The following is a 17,535-nucleotide window of genomic DNA, read 5'->3' on the forward strand; positions in this document are numbered from 1 at the left end:
CCGATAATTCATACATACTTAACCAGGGACTAGAGCTCGAGCGCAACAGGCAATTAAGAACACGTTCGCGAGAATATGCCTGCGTGATACGCGAACCTGCGCCAGAGGACGGGGGCGATGCGGAATCGGGCGTCGCGATACCTCGAGAAGGATCGTGAGCGTATTCCGTGCTTAGTTTGGAAACTAACGACTCCGATGCTCAATCTTGTCGAGGCATTGTTATTGGTTCAAAGACAAATTTTCACCAATCGTCGATGCTAATAATTACGGTCGACGATTTCAACGAAAATTCGGTAAACGCCTCTACTGGAAGTACCGAAAAGTTTGAAGACTAAACCTACCGGTCGGTAAGATGGATGGGACTTTGGGATCCCGACGCTCTCCGTGCATCCGTACCGACTGCAGTCTCAGTGTGGTATGGTCAGTTACCGACGGTGGTTGCAATAGTCTTCTTGGTACAAATTATCGTATCCGGATTTGCAAATGAATAATTTAATCTTGTTGGTATATAGTTGAAAATTAGAGGTAATAAATAGAACAAAGCGTTGTTTAGTTAAAAAAATGCGATGGAAATTTTATTCAAAACTCAATCTCGTAGCATAAAGAATACATAAATTGATGTTATCGAAATACAGAATTTATTGCTTATATACGTACCACATAAGAACTATGATTTAAGCCTAACTTATTATTTACATATGACTGCAAGATTATGTTTAACAAAATATGTACAAAAAATTCAAACTTTAAAAAAAATAGATATTACCTTTCTAATTATAAAAAAAATTGATTTACAATGCTTTGTCTTCTAGAAAGACACATTTACATTTATAACATTAACATAAATATGCAACTAAAGTAAGCCTATAATGCCTGCAGTTTGCTGCGACTAAATTGTTTAGCTACACATTTTCTAATCAGAGCATACGTCATAAGAAAATATTAGAAAGATCACAAAAGTAATAAAATTGCTTACTTTTTTGTCGATAAAAAATTCAAGTTTCAATAACTCATGCATAAAATTTTGAAAGCACACGCAATAACTAAAATAAATGATTTTGATTTTGAAAATTTCACATCTTTTGGTTGTATTTGATCGATTACTCGTTGCATCCAAGGCCAGCAGACCAATTACAGATTCCTCCAATAGGATCAAATGATAGTTTATTCGGGCACGTATATTCTGTTCCCACAACATTGCCGTTCACCATCTTGGCACAAGTAATGAATTTTTTACAAGAATTCGGATGTGGAAAATTGCCTTGATCCAGGCACTTTATGAAACCTCGGTTAGTAATCAGAAGTTTGCCCTCGGTTTTACCAATTACAAATCGTTCTTCCTCATCCTCGTAATAATCGTAATCCGTAATCTGTTTGTAAGGATGAGAGCGAACGAGATACGTGGTTTGCGGAACAATTCGTTCGGACCCATATTTTTGCCCTTGCCGACGTCTATCTGAGGAGATTATCCTACTTGAACCGGTACTCAATTGGGACTCCTCTGTCGTTTGCGGGGATATTGTCGTGCTGATCTTGCGTCTGAAGTTGGGTCGGGTAACGGCTGGTTTACCTATTATCGCAGAGCGTGTAAACATTAGTAAATTGTCTTAATTTAATCTTATATTTTCAATTTTTAACGCACATTAGCCACGTATATGCATTATTGCTGGTTAAAAAGAGACACATAAAAGTTTTTACCAAGTAGTGTTAAGCTCAGTTATAATATTTGACACATGATGCAAGAAAGCTCATGTGAGAGTATATAGTGCGAAGAGATAATAAGACATAGAATGAAAATATATTAGCCGAGAAGTCCCAATTGCGCATCCCAATTTCAAAGCCTTAATCGAAAAATGAATGAAAATGTTTTGTATCGAAAAAATATGTGTCAACTGAATTGCACATATACAATTATTAAACAACATAATAAATAGCTTAAGATACAAGTACGTTGATTTGGGAAGAGAACCATAACCACACCACTGCACAATGAACATGAAAACAATGATCCTCCCCAAAAGAGTTAGTTTTCACTTAATGTAAACGCAGTCCATAGCCAGGCGTAGTTGAGCTGTGTAAAATTATTAGAGTACACCTGTCAGTCGATAAGATGATATAGAAGTAGTAGTAGTAGTATATATGGAGCGATAATAAAGAGAAAAAATAAATCACGCTTGCTTAACAAATAGAAATTCGCAACCACTTAAAACAAATACAGTCACATAATAATGAGTATCGTAGCCGAGGGTTTTATACCCGAATCAGTTGACGAGGATAACGATGCTGGTGGATCGGCTAATATCAGTTCCAAATTTTGTGGATTGCCACTTTGATCAGCCATTATTCCCACCACGCGTGTATTCTCTATACCGATTTGCACCGGATAGATTTTCTTCGTCGGAGATAACGTCGCGGATGAAATCGTATAAACCCCTCTAGGCAGCGATGCGTCTCCTGGTCGTCGGAAAAAGTTTAGGCCTGGCTGCCTCGATGTATTTACCTGTTTTGATCGTTATTTTATTACTTAGGAGAATATTTCTTCAAAAATACGTGCGCTACGTACTTGTGTTCATGGCGTACCATACAATATTATAGGCTACTTATTCAGTGCACGTACATCGTTATACGTAGTGTATTTTGAAAAAAGTGAAAATAACTATGTGCATACATTATTTTAAATCAACAAAAGATACATGATGCGTTTTTGAATACTTTATCTTTTGCGCGTGAGAATACTTGTTATGGATTACGCAATTAAATCTTTCACTATAGATCGTGTAATAAAAAATAAGTTTTTTTAATAACATATTTACATTTTAAGCGTTCACGCGTTCTTCATCAAAATTATTTAATTATTACATTGCAATAAATTATCGCTTCTCCATTAAAAGAAGAGTTAAAGTTAAAGAGTAAAGCAGTAGATTGACGCTGTCAGAATATGGAAAATGAATTTGCTACTAGACATTTCTAGAGAAATTATAACAGCTAAAGTGATTGAAGAAAGATTATTGACTGAACGATAAAAAAAAATAGTTGGATAGTTCTACAATGACACATATTTTCAAATCATAAGCAGTGTATTAGACTTAAAATGAAGTTATAAAAAAGTTATCGCAGAACCGAAGTAGTGGTTATTTTAGCGAAGGCACTCGTTATTTTTTCGTGGCTTGTTTTCTTGACCTCACCCTCTTTTCAATCAAAACTGACCTCGATGAAGCTATCAAGTACGTTCGCTTCTGGCGCTGTGTCGCTGGTTTCTAAATCTTCTGTCGGCTTCGATTTTGTTCGTCTGATTCGTTTACGAACGACTTTCTTCATTATCCATCTTTTTTGAGTAGAATTGTTTAGTGGCTGATCTTTTGTCGCGCCTCGGTAAATGAGAACACGCTGTCTGTGCACTTTTCTTGTTGAATTTTGATTATTTTTAATAAGTTGAGGATTTAAAAATGTCTGTTTAGGCTTGACCGTCGAATTGAGTAAATTATAAATGGCACCTTCAATATTTTTTATATCTAATTTCCCATCGCTATTTGTAACTTGGCCTACTGTTGAATTTATTCCTAAATTTTTTATAAAACTATCATCAGCGTATTTGACAATTGCTATGGTGCTATTTTCCATTCTTATGGTCGGCTCTTTTTTAACGATGAGTGTGTTCCTCGTAAAATTACTAGATGGATATTCATATTCCTGTGATTGTTTGCTTTCTAAAATTTTAGTTTCAATGTTTACACTGGGAGGCGACGAAGTCGTTGCTATTACTGTTTCGTCCAACGCACTAATATTAGTATTATTAACGTCGTTTAAAGTATTTACATTTTTTACATTAAATTCGTCACTGTTTAACACTTGAATTTTTAGTATAGAACTAATTCCGGAAATATTTATTTTATTTTCAGGAATTTGCAATAAAAAATATTCATTGTCTGGATCACCTACAAATTTTACTGGAATCCTTATGAAGCCGTCGGTATCATTGCTATCATTCTTGTTTGCAGGACTTATTAATAAAGATTTTTTGACAAACGAATAATCTTGATCATTTTCTGGCTTATTATTGTATAGGCTATTGTTTGAGATACTTATTTTCTTTGGATGTTCAGTTATAAAATGACTTATGCTTTTATGAGTAGTAATCTCCTTGTAGTCAGGATAATGAGATATCAGCTCATCGGATACCTAGAAATCATAATATATACATATTCTTCTGGTTTCTATAGATTGAAGTTTGTCCATGGAATAAGCAAGAAGAGAAGAAGCAGGGACAAAGTAGTGTAGTAGATAACATCAAGCCAGAGTAGGGGTGTGTTTGAAAAAATAAGAGTTTCGTGTGTGTTGTAGATGATCATATAAATGATACTAAATGATCTTTAAATTAACAATCTACAAATAAATATTTTAGTGTCCTATCAAATTACTAAAAACTGATTCTATTTCTATCGTTGATGATGATTCATCGCTAGATTCAGTTGTAAACTTTTTATCACTAAATTCACTTTCAATTGGTAATGTTGACCATTCAACACTTTGTTCAGTCGAAAATCCTGGCGATATTTCATTTAGTAATTGATTTTTTCTTTTTTCTTTATTTCTTTGTAAGTATGAATACGGTGAAACGGTTGTAGTTTTTGGAATATAAGTAAATGAAGTTAATGACGAATACTTCTTTTTGATTGAAATTTTTTGCCTTTCTGTAGTAGCAGATTCCACAATCGATGTGACTAATCTTGTAACCAATGGTTTAGATGTTGACACTAATACACCGTTGTCGTTATTAAATTTTGGCGTGGTTCGTTGTAATTGATTTGCACGTTTTATTGCGTCAGCAAAATAATCGAATTTCTTGGTCGGTACAAGCGTTTCTTGAATGCTGCTCTCTGTCGTGCTTGTGGTTCTAGATAAGTATCGTGACGTAACTTTATTTTTCGGTGTAAAGTTTTCAAATTCTTTTGGTTCATTATTTTTTATCCTAAATCTAGTCCTTGATTTTCGATATTCGGGTGTTTGAGAAATATCTATATTTTCCTGAGGAATATCTGGTACGTCTAAATGAGAATTGATCTGACTCGATTTGCTGTCTTTTGAAGTGTCTTTAGGAACGGAGTCGTGATTGTAATCAGCAGAATTATAATCATTTTCATCGTTCAAAGTATCGAGCTTACCTAAAGGTCCTGATGTAGGTCGATAACGTTCAAAGATATGTTTTCTCTTATTGATAACGGTAGTGGGCGTAGAAGATGTAGTAGGTGTACCTGGCGATTTAACAATTTTCCTACGAATATACCGTGATTTCGGTTTTACAGATTGATTTAATGACAAAGTCGTTGATTTTTGATTATCGTTTTCGTTGTTAGAATTTTGATAAGACGGTTCAGAAGACAACCTTTTGTTAGCATATCGAGATCTACCTCGTGTTGTTTCAGATCTAGTTGTGTTTAAGTTTGGATCTTGAAGAGGTCGAAGGCGTCTTACAACTTTACGTCTTCGCGAATTAACATCATCATGAGGTTGTCTATCGACCGACGTAGGCGTCGTCGATAGTCGTTTTCTTAGAAGAATTTTGTTTGTTATTTGGTCAGTTGATGAAAGAGTTGCTGTGCTGCTTGATGGAATAGTAGAAAGCTTAGCATTAAAACTTTCTGTAGTCGTATCGAAAATTGTAGTTTGAATATCTTCGTCATTCAAATTATCCATATTGGTTCTATAACTATTCCATAAAAATGAAGGAACTGTTGTTTGCAATGATGATTCCAATAAACTAAATGTTTCTTCTTCTACTGGATACGTAGAAGTAAAAGTTTCGCTTGTGATAGGTTCTGTTACCTCAATTATAAAAGGTGTAGTTTCTGTTTGACTGATTTCAGTGGTATCTTCCTTTTCGCTGGTAAAAATATTCAAATTTTCGGTACTCAGATTTTCGGTACTACTTTCAACCGCTATAGTAGATCCTAATGTGCTACTAAAAGTTGTTGATGTTTTTGGCAAATCAACATTTTTGATAGTCCGAGCTTTATTATCAAAAGTATCAGCTGTTTGTTGATCTAATTTTATACGCGATTGTCGATAAAAGTTTCTACTTCTTGTAGATTGTGTGGGTGTAATTTTCGCAACTCTGGTATCCTCTGATTCGTTTGAAACGGTTGTCGCTTTTAATGGCCTGCGGTGTCGTCTGCTAAATCGCTCGCTGTTTTTAGTTTGTTCGAGATCATCGTTACTTTTTTTTATATTTGAATCACGTGAACGTGTACTTTGTCTGAACCTACTAGAGCCTCGATTAGCGATTGTAGACCTGGACCGACTTACCGGCTCAGTATCTTTTTGATTTTCCTGCAATTCAGAATTGTTTTGCAAAGCTTCATCTTGGTGACTTAAGTGTTCATCATCAACAGTGCTTATCGACTTTTCATGATTTCGCGTGCGCGATCTTGTACGTGTTCTGGGTGCTTTTGTTGTAGATCGTGCTAAATTTCTGGAGGATGTACTCACCTTAGTTCTTGATGTTGGTTCTGTTCCTGCTAAAGAACTACGTGTTGTATCGGTAATCGTTGGTGCAGCTGAAGTGGGCCTAGTTCTCCGAGGGAAACCGAACGGACGAGGTTGCGAAACTGCTGCGATCGTTTCTTTTGTGCTTGATTCAGTTGGGGCAATAGTTAATAAAGACTCGGTAACACTATCTTCAATAATATTAGGGTTAGGGGTGGCATTGGCTTCCAATACCCGCTTCGTAGTATGATGTGTACTATCGAAATCTTCGTCAATATAAGGGGTCGTTGGTGCAACAGTGGACAACAAATCTGAGAATAGACGAGCTGTTGAAGGCGTTTCCGTAGTAAATGGAGAAATACTTATCCTGCCTGATTCTCCAGCTACTGTTATGGTTTTCTCATCTTTCACGAGTTCTTTTTCCAATATCTCACTTGTGGTTACAGGTTTTACCGTAGAACTTTCGATGGTCGATTGTTTGACCTCTTTTTCCGGCGTAACTGTAGTACTTCGGAATCGATTTATACTGATGTACCTGTAACGTTTTTATAAGATAATTTTTTTTCATACAAAACACGATACAAAAATATGAGAGAAGATTTTATTAATTGATTAAAGTACCTTGATTTCGGGGTAGTATATTCTTGTGTAGCTTTTTGCGTCTGTTCCGTAGATCTGTAAGAAAGACATACATTTTACCCTTATATAGATATGTTTCTACATTATAATTTTTTTTAATAACTAATGAGAACTACCTAAAAGTATGTTGTCGCAAGTTCGGAGTAGGTTGGTCATCAATCGTATCTTCTGCTTTGATATCATTGTCATTCCTAAACAAATACAGATAGTTGAACCGTATAAGCTATTCACTTATAGAAAAATGCTATATTCAGTTTATAATATATATGTATTACCGTGATATTTCCGTAGTAGTTGTAGGTCTAGTGCGTCTTATATTTACATATCCTGGAGTAGATCTTTGTGTTGGCAAACTTGTTTCTTCTGGCACATTACTTATTAATTTTTCTTCCGAAGAAGCTATTTCTTCGTTGTCTTCTTCCTCATCATCATCACTTTCACCCTCTATCAATTCGTCGTCTATTTTCGTTGATGTTGTTGAAGAACTAAACGAAAAAAGTTAATATCTTACAAAAAATACCATACAAGAAGATCCATAGAATTCTTATAATGCATGTATTTATTTTTACCTATGGCGCTCTATCGTCACATACTTAGGTTTGTTAGATCTACGTAAACTTTTCACTTCAGGAACCTCGTCTAATCCCTCAAACTGTGATCTTCCAGGACCATTCACAAATTTCACTTTTGAACGTGATCTATCATTTTCAATTTTTTCATCTTGTTCTTCATCTTCGTTAGTATCTTTGACTTCTTCAGTTTTTCTAGTAGTGGATAATCTTGAAGTCGGTATTTTGAACAGATTATTCTTACCAGATTGCCGATTTAAGACTCTATCGTACAAACTTTTACTTATTGTAGCTGGTGTAACGTGCCCAGTTCCTTGAGCAGACTCGCCCTTTTCTTGAAAAGCTAATTGCTTTTCTAACTGTTCGATTCCACCTAAACATATATGAATTCTTTAAAATAAAATGTGAATGCAGCGCGTAAAAGAAAAATATGCAAGTATTTATAGGTACGTACCGGCTTTTTTAATTAGGTCAATCAGTTCTTTGATTACTCTGGGATCTTGTTCTTCCTCGGAAATATCGTCGGATAACCTAGGAGTAGCAGCTGTAGAAAATGGTGCAGACGTAGTAGTTGTAGTGGTTGTTGTAGTTGTAGATGTAGTTGTCGGACGGCTTCTACTGATTGTTTTATACAGAAGTGGTCTAGCTGTGGTTGTAGTTAATCTCTTCGGTTTTTCTTCAACCTTTTCTTCTACTTCCTTGACGTCATCTTCTTCATCTTCATATTCTTCGTCTTCGTCGTCCTCTTCACTTACTTCATCTCTCTCTGTTGTTGTACGCTGTGTAGTTGTTGATGGAGCATCTTTAGATTTTGGTTTCGGGCACACCACATTTCGTGGATAATCACAAGAATCGGCCAACTTATTAAAAACCAGTCCTGAGAAAAAAAATAAAATGTTTAATGTGCCCGAAATTAGGTTTAATTATAATTGTCTTTCTTATATAATGTACCTGATGGGCAGGTGAACTGATTAGCTACTATACCCAAACCACTTGGCCCGCTATCGAGGCACCAAAAATACTTCTTACAGTCTCGAGGGTGGGGAAAGAATCCTTCGTCTTCGCATTTAAAATCTAGAATGTCAAGATTTATATATTACAAAAAGCACTTTCTCAAAATGAAAATCTTTGGATAATGTGATATAATTGTCTTACCGCTTCCAGGATCGGGAGTGGTTGGTGGTTCAGGTGTGGTTATTTTATTGTTGCGGGATCTTTGTGTCGTTGTAGATTCTGAGACTTGCTTCTTGCGGTTAACGCGATCGTTTGTATTTTGACGCGCTCTGAAGCGATTTTTATTCGTGACTTGAGGCCTAGAAGGTTTATTCGGCGCTCTGGTTGTTTCTACATTCTCGCTATTTTCTGCATTTTCATCATCCGATTCATCATCGTTTTTTTGTTGGGTTCTTGTTTTAGTGTTGGATCTACTCCTTGTCTTTGAAGATGGTCTCTTCGTCGTGACTGATCGAGAAATTGTATTTTTCCTGTTGGAATTTCTGTTTGATTTGCGAGTGTTAGAATCAGATTTTGAACTTTCAGTGATTCTGTTTCTTTTTCTCGAACTGATTGCATTAGGCCGTTCGTCTGGCTTTTGTTTTCTGAAATTAATACGTATTATTATAGTAAACTGATACAAGCATTGTCAATTATGGCTATAATTTTGATTTCTTACTCATTCTCTTCAAGAAGAGCTTCTTTTGCAGCCTCAATCAGAGGATATGGCCGGCCGTGACATTCACCGCGGAAATCGTCGTTATCGATTGACCAAAACATGATACCACCAAGCTTCTTTTGATTTACGTATTTTGCTTTCTCTCGAACTATGTCTTCATCGTCATAACCTACCCATTGATTTTCTTTGTAAGCATATGGACCCATCGCTTTCGGATTGGGCTTTTCAACAATCCAGTCATCCTTTTGGACACTTTTACAAATCTAAAAAGAAACCAACGAAAATTGTGTCAATAGTTAATTTTTTAATTTAAAAATTGACGTAACGATTATTCGATACACACTTCATAATAAGCTAGATATCCTTTTTCTCGCGTGGCATCTCCTTCGGCACCAGGTCCATCAGCTGGAGATCCAAGATCGGTTGCGTCTTCATTGAAAAGAGTATAAGATCTTCCATATGTAGGAATGCCAACCACGATCTTTCCAGGTGTTGCGCCACTTTTAATGAGGTGATTAATCGTATAATCCTGAGAATTTATCAGATATTACTTTCAGACGTTATTATAAATAGAAAAATAACATGGTGAATGTAAATTACTCACTATCGTTAATTCATTATCGTAATTATACTCGTTGTCTTCTTCGATTGGTCGTAGCGGAGCATGATGATTAACAGCTGGCTCGTAAGCGGAATGGTAATCGTACGATAGCAAGTTGATGAAGTCTAAATATTCATCCAATTTCGGAATATCGTAGCCCTTATCGATGTATTCGATACCCGCGGGTACTGCCATCGTCAGCAACAGTCTTGGCCTTCCAGTTTTAGAAGCCTCTTTCTCGAACTCCTCCCGAAGTTCCTACGCAATCACATTTTAACGCATCTGCATGGGTTTTTAAACGCACGTTTATCGAGGAAAAATTGTTTACCTGTACAAAGCTTGCATAATTTTCTCTATCTTTAGGTTTACCGCCATCTCGAAAAGCTGGGTATTCCCAATCAAGATCCAGGCCATCAAAATGGTTCTGCCTCAAAAACTTGACAACATTTTTTACAAACTTTCGCCTCTTATGTGGATCAGCGACCATGGGTGAAAAACGACTAGAAGCTTCATTCCAACCTCCGATAGCCAACAAAGTTTTCAGATCTTTGTTGTACGTTTTTAAACCAGTGAATTTTGCATATCCACCTACAAAACCGGTTGAGAATTGAAAAAATGTCGATCTTAAATTTATGAGAATGAAAACAAGTATTCGAAATTTACCCTTATCAATATCTTGGTATTTGTCGAATGGCTTCAAAGTGTTATCTTTTGTAAAACCACCGAATGCATATATCAGATGGGTACAGAGATACGGATTGATATTTTGAGGTGAGAACTTTGCCGTTCCCGGCCTGTACACAGACCAATTTGTGTAGTAACAAACAACTCGCTTCTCTCCTTCATCTGAACATAAAATATTGCTCGATCATTTAAATTCCTATTGACGAATGATTCAATGGTCATTGAACCAAATCGTCGCGAAAGTAAACGATTTTTATCGCTCGCCAAATTTTCCCTCATGTCGTACAGTGTGCACGCGGTAACTTGCGTATTCACAACACGCGCTCGAGCTTGCTGCGGCTCTGTACGAAACGCTACTAACATTCCAGTCAATTATTTCTATACAGTGCACGTGCGCCGACGACGACAGCACCTAAATCGTCTCTCGGAGAAATTTATACGACATTGCCGGAGTCCAAGAGAAACGGAACTCGGACTTTCGAACCAATTTGATGATTCTGATGTTTTTTGCGCTCGAAGCAAAACAACAAGTAAGGAATGCGGTATTTACTTAACAAGTTATCAATCCAAATTGCACCTTATGTAAACCGATATATACTTTTATACTGACGAAGTAATATAATTAAATTGCAAAATTAATTTGAGAAACTTTTAGATAAAAACTGGCTTAACCGTGAGACAGTCATTCGTCATAAGAAGCTACTCGCGGAGCGGAAACGAAGCCGAAGGGAACTAAGTACGGGGAGACATTAATTCACTCATTTATATTACTAACCGCGATATTTCCTGCAGGATAACTTACCGCTTTTTACGCTCGTCGAAAGTAGTATCAGCAGTAAAACCTTAGATCCGACTAGCACCTTCTGAAAGAAATAGAAGAGTATAATAAATATTTTACACTGGATCAAACTTGATTCATTGCAATGAGCTACTAATAATTTTACTGGGGGAATAAAACTCCTCGTTTAATGAGAGAAATAATTACTTTCGCGAAACACGATGGTCGTTTAGTTTAACGAAAGGGTAATGAACGCTGCAGTTTGCCGGTGCGTTAATAGAATATCGACACGTTTTAATTCAGCCGGTCTTATCACTTGCGGAGAAATATGTAGAAATAATTTTTTAAAAGGTTATAATTGGTCTAATCTCTCGATCGATTGCAAAAGTCGTTCAGGAAACGATATGTCCGGATAGCTCGCGAGTGCACAACTTCCTGCAGAGCGGCCAGGACAGGAAACCGATCACATGCATGGACTCCGAGCGTGACGCGAATGTTCATATTATGATACGTTTCGTCTTGCAATCAATTCGATCAATTTTGGCTTTGAAGACGCTGGAATAACGAGAGGAGAAAATGCCGAAAAGGAAACTTTGCTTTTCACGCGCGCAATTGTACACGTTTATTGAATCAATCACATGTCACCATTAGCAGTCAGCGTGTCCGAAGAAACGAATCGTTATAACGTAACGCGCACACGCGTGATATAACGGGCATACGGGCGCGTTCGGAGAATTCATTAGTAGGTAGGACCTCTTATCCAATAACACATATGTTTAATCAATAGGCTTAACGGATGTCCGACTCTTGGAGAAAGCTCTCGGGGAACATGACGGCGCTTATGTGCTTCTTTCCCAAGTGAGCCTCCGATATACGTATAATATACTCGCGCATCATTGTCTCGATGTATAAGGTTTAATATATAATTAGTGTGGGATAATTAATGGTTCAGTAAGAAACACCGCATCATTAAGGTCTAGTTCTACTTGTCTGTCTGCTGCTGCTGCTGCTGCTGCTGTAGTAAAAAGAAAGGTAGAGGAAATGACTTTTGATTGAAATGTATATCAGCGGGAGAGCTGATGTGTGTGCCTGTGTGAAATTTCGAGATATTGTTTTACATTTTCTTTCTCCGATTGCGAAAGAGCAGTAGTTTTCTAGTGTTTACAATAATGACGCAATCCCAGTTGTAAAACGCCCGTAACTGTCACTCAAAGAATCTATTCGGCGAATATGCCCGCCTGTGAAATTAGCTATAACGATTTCGCGCGCGATATTTCTATTTTCTCCGCGCATAAGTAAATCGATCGATATAAACTTCCGAACAATCATCGCCGCCCAATCGATCGAAGGACCGTTTGAGAGCCGATCGGCGCATCGGCCCCCCGTGTGTAAAAGCCGCGGCGTCGGGGCCGTGACACACTGATGCAGAGAGTAAGCTAATAACCGCACACAGCCTCACCTCATCGTTATGCAATAATAGGCGCTCTTTCTTTCGCTCTCCTGCGCCGCCTGCGCCGCCTGCGTCGCGTGAGGAGAAAGCGAGAAAGAACAGAAGGAACGAAATATCTTTCTCTCTCGAAAGCACTTTCTCGGTGTTATGGGCGGGAATCGGCTGCTATACACGCTGGTATAGCTATGCGCTAGCTGTATGCTCTCCGCGTATCTACCGGCGCGACGACATAACGCGTAACGTAAACGTAACGACGGCGACACGTAAGTACGCAACTAAGCTATCATTAGCCGTACGTAGTACTGCACGTTCGTACAGGCGAGAAATCGTTAGCGACCTCCAAACTGCCTGTTGCGAAAACTGTGTACCCGCAGTGCACGCATACTGCGCGGAAATTGATATGCTCGCTTCCTACAATTATCGCTATCGTTTTTAGAACGCTATCTCTCTTTCGGATCCGGCCGATCCATCGACTCTGATGCTATATCGCTAATTAGCATCGCCGCGCGCTCTTGCGCAGCCTCTTCTTTGGCAACCGCGGGCACTCGGCTTCAGGGTCGTAAATTCGAAGCCAATATCGCGCGAAGAGAAAGAGCTGAGGAATAAGCAGGTTCTTTAATCTCCTCGTCAACTTTTGTCATTGCCAAAAGCCGCGCGGAACCCGTTCGCCCTGGAATGCGGGGGAGGAGGAGGAGGAGGAGGAGGAGGAGGTGGAAAATGATTTTTTCGACCTCTTGCACTCGCGGTCAGATGCCGCAAACCCGTTCTCTCCGCTGAAAATAGACCCGGTACAATGGTCGCCGAAACTCTCTCGCGGATTCGATTCTCGAGCGCAGCCGCGGCGGGAAATATTTTCCGAGTTGCGCAAACGCGATTTTTTCCGTCCTAAACGCCGCGTTCATTTGTAACTGACGTACACACATAAGACGCGCTTGCTTGCTGTGGAATGGAGGTCTCGCGAATGCAAAGTATTATAGTACGAACCGCGAGAGAGCCCGGCGCTTTCTCACCCTCCGAGCGTCCGTCTGTGTGTGCGCATGTGTGTGCCGTAACGTCTAAATCGGGAGCAGAGATAAGCGATTGGCGGGGCACGTTTTTCATTGGGCGTGGTGCCGATTTTTCGAATTAACATCGATGAATCACGCGACCTGTGTGTGTGTGTAGATCGAGACGTCTCTCTATCGAAGTACACCGGTGAAAGTATATACGGAGAGTCGCGCAAACACACACACGCACACAGCCTTATGCAATGCTTAGGCTGCTTTTGCCGCGTTTTCCCAAATAATCAACGCCGCCGTCTCGTTTTCCCATAGCGAGCCTACGCACAAAGCGAGAGTCTGTCTCTCCACAAGTCGAGCTCTCGGCCGGATTCGTTAAAATTACGTCGCAATTTGGCGGAATTAGCCTGAAAAACGATCGGCCCGCCGAGAGAGATATTGCGTCGTCGTCCGAAGCGGGAGATTTTCAGCGCTCTGTGGGGCCGGCTGCTGCTGCTGCAGGAAGCGAGGATTGTATCGGCGCGAGCGCGCGCGGATATTTTACAACTCCCTTTTACTTTCGAGAAGGAATTCGCCGGGCGTCTCTCTCTCTCTCTCTCTCTCTCTCTCTCTCTCTCTCTCTCTTTCTCGACGTTCCAAGCGCGCGACTTTACGTGCAGGTCGGCGCGAAAAAATAATCCCAACTTGACGGAGAGGATATAAATCCCGAGGTCGCCGTGTCGGCGAACGCAATTTGCGGCCTGTCCGAAGGATAAAGGCTCGACTGCTGCTACGGTGTATATATCCTACGTCGTGCAGTTTTGCAGAAAAATAACAATGGGCTACTCTTTCATTAGCAGCGAGCCGTAAGCTAATCTCCGCGGAAAAGCGCCGCTCGCGCGCGCGATAATTATACCAAGCTGTATACACACGAAAACTGAAAGTGAAATCGCGAATCGTCGAATTAGGATCCGCATTAATAACCGCGTCGTCGGTCGGGGGCCGTTTTCACTTTATCGCGCGGACGAGTAGATTTTTCATTTCCACACGAAACGGCCGTGGTGGCGACGGTGCCGGCCACCTGTCGTAAGGTCGCATCATCAGCCGATATGGCCAGTCTTTGACACGCGAGATTCATGCCAGCTTTCTCTCCCGCGCGCAATGTATATATGTATATACTACGCGGCTCTCTCTCTTTCTCTCTCTCTCTCTCTCTAATTGTTCAACTACCGCGGCTTGATAAAGTGCCGTTTTTTCGCGCGCCGAGGATACGCCGGCGCTTCCGTCGGGCTGCTTTAGGAGACGCGCTTGGATTGAGAGTCAATGATCCAGGGATAACGAGCGATCGGAACAAGCGAGGGAAAACAAAAGTACGCGGCTATACAGATGTTTCTTTGGATTTCCGCGAGCGTGTATGTTTGCGTACGTGCGGGTATATAAAAATTCTTAATCGCGCGCCACTTTCACTTATCAAAGATTTTTTTTTTTTTTTTTTTTTTTTTTTTTGACTATATGCATACAAGTGGCGCTGTTATAACTCGTTAATGAACGAGTCTCTTGGCGATGGTTAAGAAACACACGCAGATTTATCGAATCCCGCGATAGTGTCGAGATGCGGTGAAGGGTAACCTTGAGGCGCTGAAAAAATAGACTCGACTTTCGGAATTTCCAAAAAGTTACTGATTTTAAACGAGATGACACAACAACGTATAATTAATCGATCTTGCGACGATAAAAATCGAAATTCGTCGGAGACGGAGAAGAAGGTAGAACTTTCGAATTACCTTCGAGGCACACATGCGTGCAGCGTATTCCGGGAGCAGCCTTGCGTTCACCGCGGGGAAAAAAAGTCGAGCAGATCGAGTTCGAAAAAGCACACGAGGCGTTGCTTAATTCGATTAAGGGTATAACAGAGAGAGAGAGAGAGAGAGAAAGAGGCGAGGAGAAAAAATGTAAATTTCTAAGCCGCGAGAGCGGCGGTGAATCGTAATGAGGGGCGGAGGCGTTCGCTTTCTTGTAAAATGCTCTCCTCCGAATATAATGACAGACCGCTCGCGCTGAAATTACGCCGGGGAAAAAATGGAAATGACCCGCGCGCCGCGGTTAAACGGCGAATAAAGCTTCGCCGCGCTCGTAAACACGGCCGCGCGGGGGAGGAAAAGTGTAGTAATACCCTTACCCAATCCATGGTCCCGGAGTGTATCGAGGCGCCCAAAGCGCCGGTCTTCCAGCTGGCCCCAGTTGCGTGTCTCGTCGAAGCTCCTTCTCCGGTTTAGGGCAGTGGCATCTCTCGCGCACGGAGAGACTCGCTACAGCACTGTGGCAGATAACGTCGTCCTTCACTTTGATACGGCCCGAGCGAGAGTGAGCTGCCGACGTGCATGGATTCGCACATCCAGGCGGACTGAGTCGTCGAGCGCGCGCGCGAGAGCTCCAAGTTTCGCTCGCATGCAGAAAGTCACCTTCGCCGCGCGAGTTTTCTTTCTCTCCCTCCCGTGTGCTGAGAGCCGCGGAGCTCACTGAATCCTTTGCCGGCGCACTGTTACTTTCATGGGTCGACTGCTCGCGAGTAACTATACTTACGGATGGAACAGCACCGGCAGCAGCCCGCGCGCTTCCATTTCCATCTCTCGATGGAATATCCTCGCTGAGAGCGAGAGGCGGGGGATACGTGCCTCGTACCATAGCGCGTATACGCGCTTGCGGTGAAAGGAAGACATTTCCAGTTTCTCTGTCTGCGTGATCCCCGCCACCGCCGCCGGCTTTTCTTCAAAGGAGCGACGAGCGCTAAATTTTCGTAGGCGCGATGTGCATTGTGCGCGCGACGCACGTCCTACCGTCCCACGCACCGGCGCTGCACGTACGAGTTTTCCTCGGAACCCGGCGCTCAGGTGCATCCCGATGACGCGCGCGACAGCTGACTTTGGAATGATTCAGTCGCTCGAGGGGGTTCAAGGACCTCCGCTGGAGAAAAAATTGTTTTGCCGCGAGACTCCTCGGGATCAATTCGTTGCCTTTATTATCTGGTGGCCAACGAGCGATCCTTTCTTCGCGCGCGCTCGCGCCCCGAGAGACAAAGAGCGCTTCGGGCGCCGCTGCAAGCGAGCTGTCGTTTGGATTATAGAAGCGCAAAAAGTTGGGCCCGCCGAAATTCTCGATCGCGTGTGCCTATAACGAAGAAAGAGAAAGTTGTTTTTTGAGATTCCTCTGAATATCGGTGTGACGGAACTTTGGAGCCGACTTTGCGCAACGCGATCGCTCTGCTCACAGCTAGCTCTCGGAGCGAGTATAGGTGTCTTTGAGTTTTCACGAAAATCCGAGCCTGCTGTGTAATTTCGCCGCAACAATTGAAGCCAACGCCGTGCATTATACTTACGGCAAACAAGAGCCATTGTCGGGAGTTTATACGCGGAGCAGCGGACTTTCTTCGCGCCTGCGAAACGCGCAGCTGATATATTGTTATGCGCGAACTCGTCCCTCGCGTGCGTCGGGCATAAAGGCCCGTTTATATACGACTCTGGGGCTGTAAAGAAGAGAGAAAAGAAAACACCTGCGCTATTACAGCTTCTGCGCAGAGACACCGCGTGGGCTGGCTCAAGTTCAAGTGCGCAAAACGCGAGAGGAGGCACTGCGCGGGCGAAGAAAGGGCGACGGGGAGTCAGAGAGAGAGGGGGGGGGAGGG

General features: G+C 41.2%; 1 protein-coding gene across 3 annotated transcripts; it reads right to left on the minus strand.

Annotated features, from left to right (window-relative positions):
• Nucleotides 1-552: 552 nt before the first annotated feature.
• Nucleotides 553-17,248, minus strand: LOC100117876 (mucin-5AC). Of its 3 annotated transcripts, XM_016984778.2 has the most exons (18): nucleotides 16,033-17,248; nucleotides 11,451-11,511; nucleotides 10,628-10,810; nucleotides 10,293-10,552; nucleotides 9,968-10,222; nucleotides 9,707-9,892; nucleotides 9,364-9,626; nucleotides 8,847-9,289; nucleotides 8,643-8,765; nucleotides 8,146-8,568; nucleotides 7,692-8,064; nucleotides 7,398-7,607; nucleotides 7,239-7,313; nucleotides 7,105-7,158; nucleotides 6,487-7,018; nucleotides 3,208-4,179; nucleotides 2,257-2,500; nucleotides 553-1,570 (listed from the first exon to the last, which is right to left on the minus strand). In XM_016984778.2, the coding sequence occupies exons 1-18, from the start codon at nucleotides 16,039-16,041 to the stop codon at nucleotides 1,101-1,103; spliced, it is 5,136 nt and encodes a 1,711-aa protein (XP_016840267.1). In that variant the 5' UTR covers nucleotides 16,042-17,248; the 3' UTR covers nucleotides 553-1,100. The 3 variants fall into 3 exon arrangements, with proteins under 3 accessions (XP_016840267.1, XP_008205183.1, XP_016840266.1); XM_008206961.3 differs by lacking the exons at nucleotides 2,257-2,500; nucleotides 3,208-4,179 and having other exon boundaries at nucleotides 1,364-1,570; XM_016984777.2 differs by lacking the exons at nucleotides 553-1,570; nucleotides 2,257-2,500 and having other exon boundaries at nucleotides 4,066-7,018.
• Between the last annotated feature and the right edge of the window lie 287 nt (nucleotides 17,249-17,535).

The sequence above is a fragment of the Nasonia vitripennis genome, chromosome 3, assembly GCF_009193385.2.
Source record: "Nasonia vitripennis strain AsymCx chromosome 3, Nvit_psr_1.1, whole genome shotgun sequence".
NCBI classification, from domain to species: domain Eukaryota; kingdom Metazoa; phylum Arthropoda; class Insecta; order Hymenoptera; family Pteromalidae; genus Nasonia; species Nasonia vitripennis.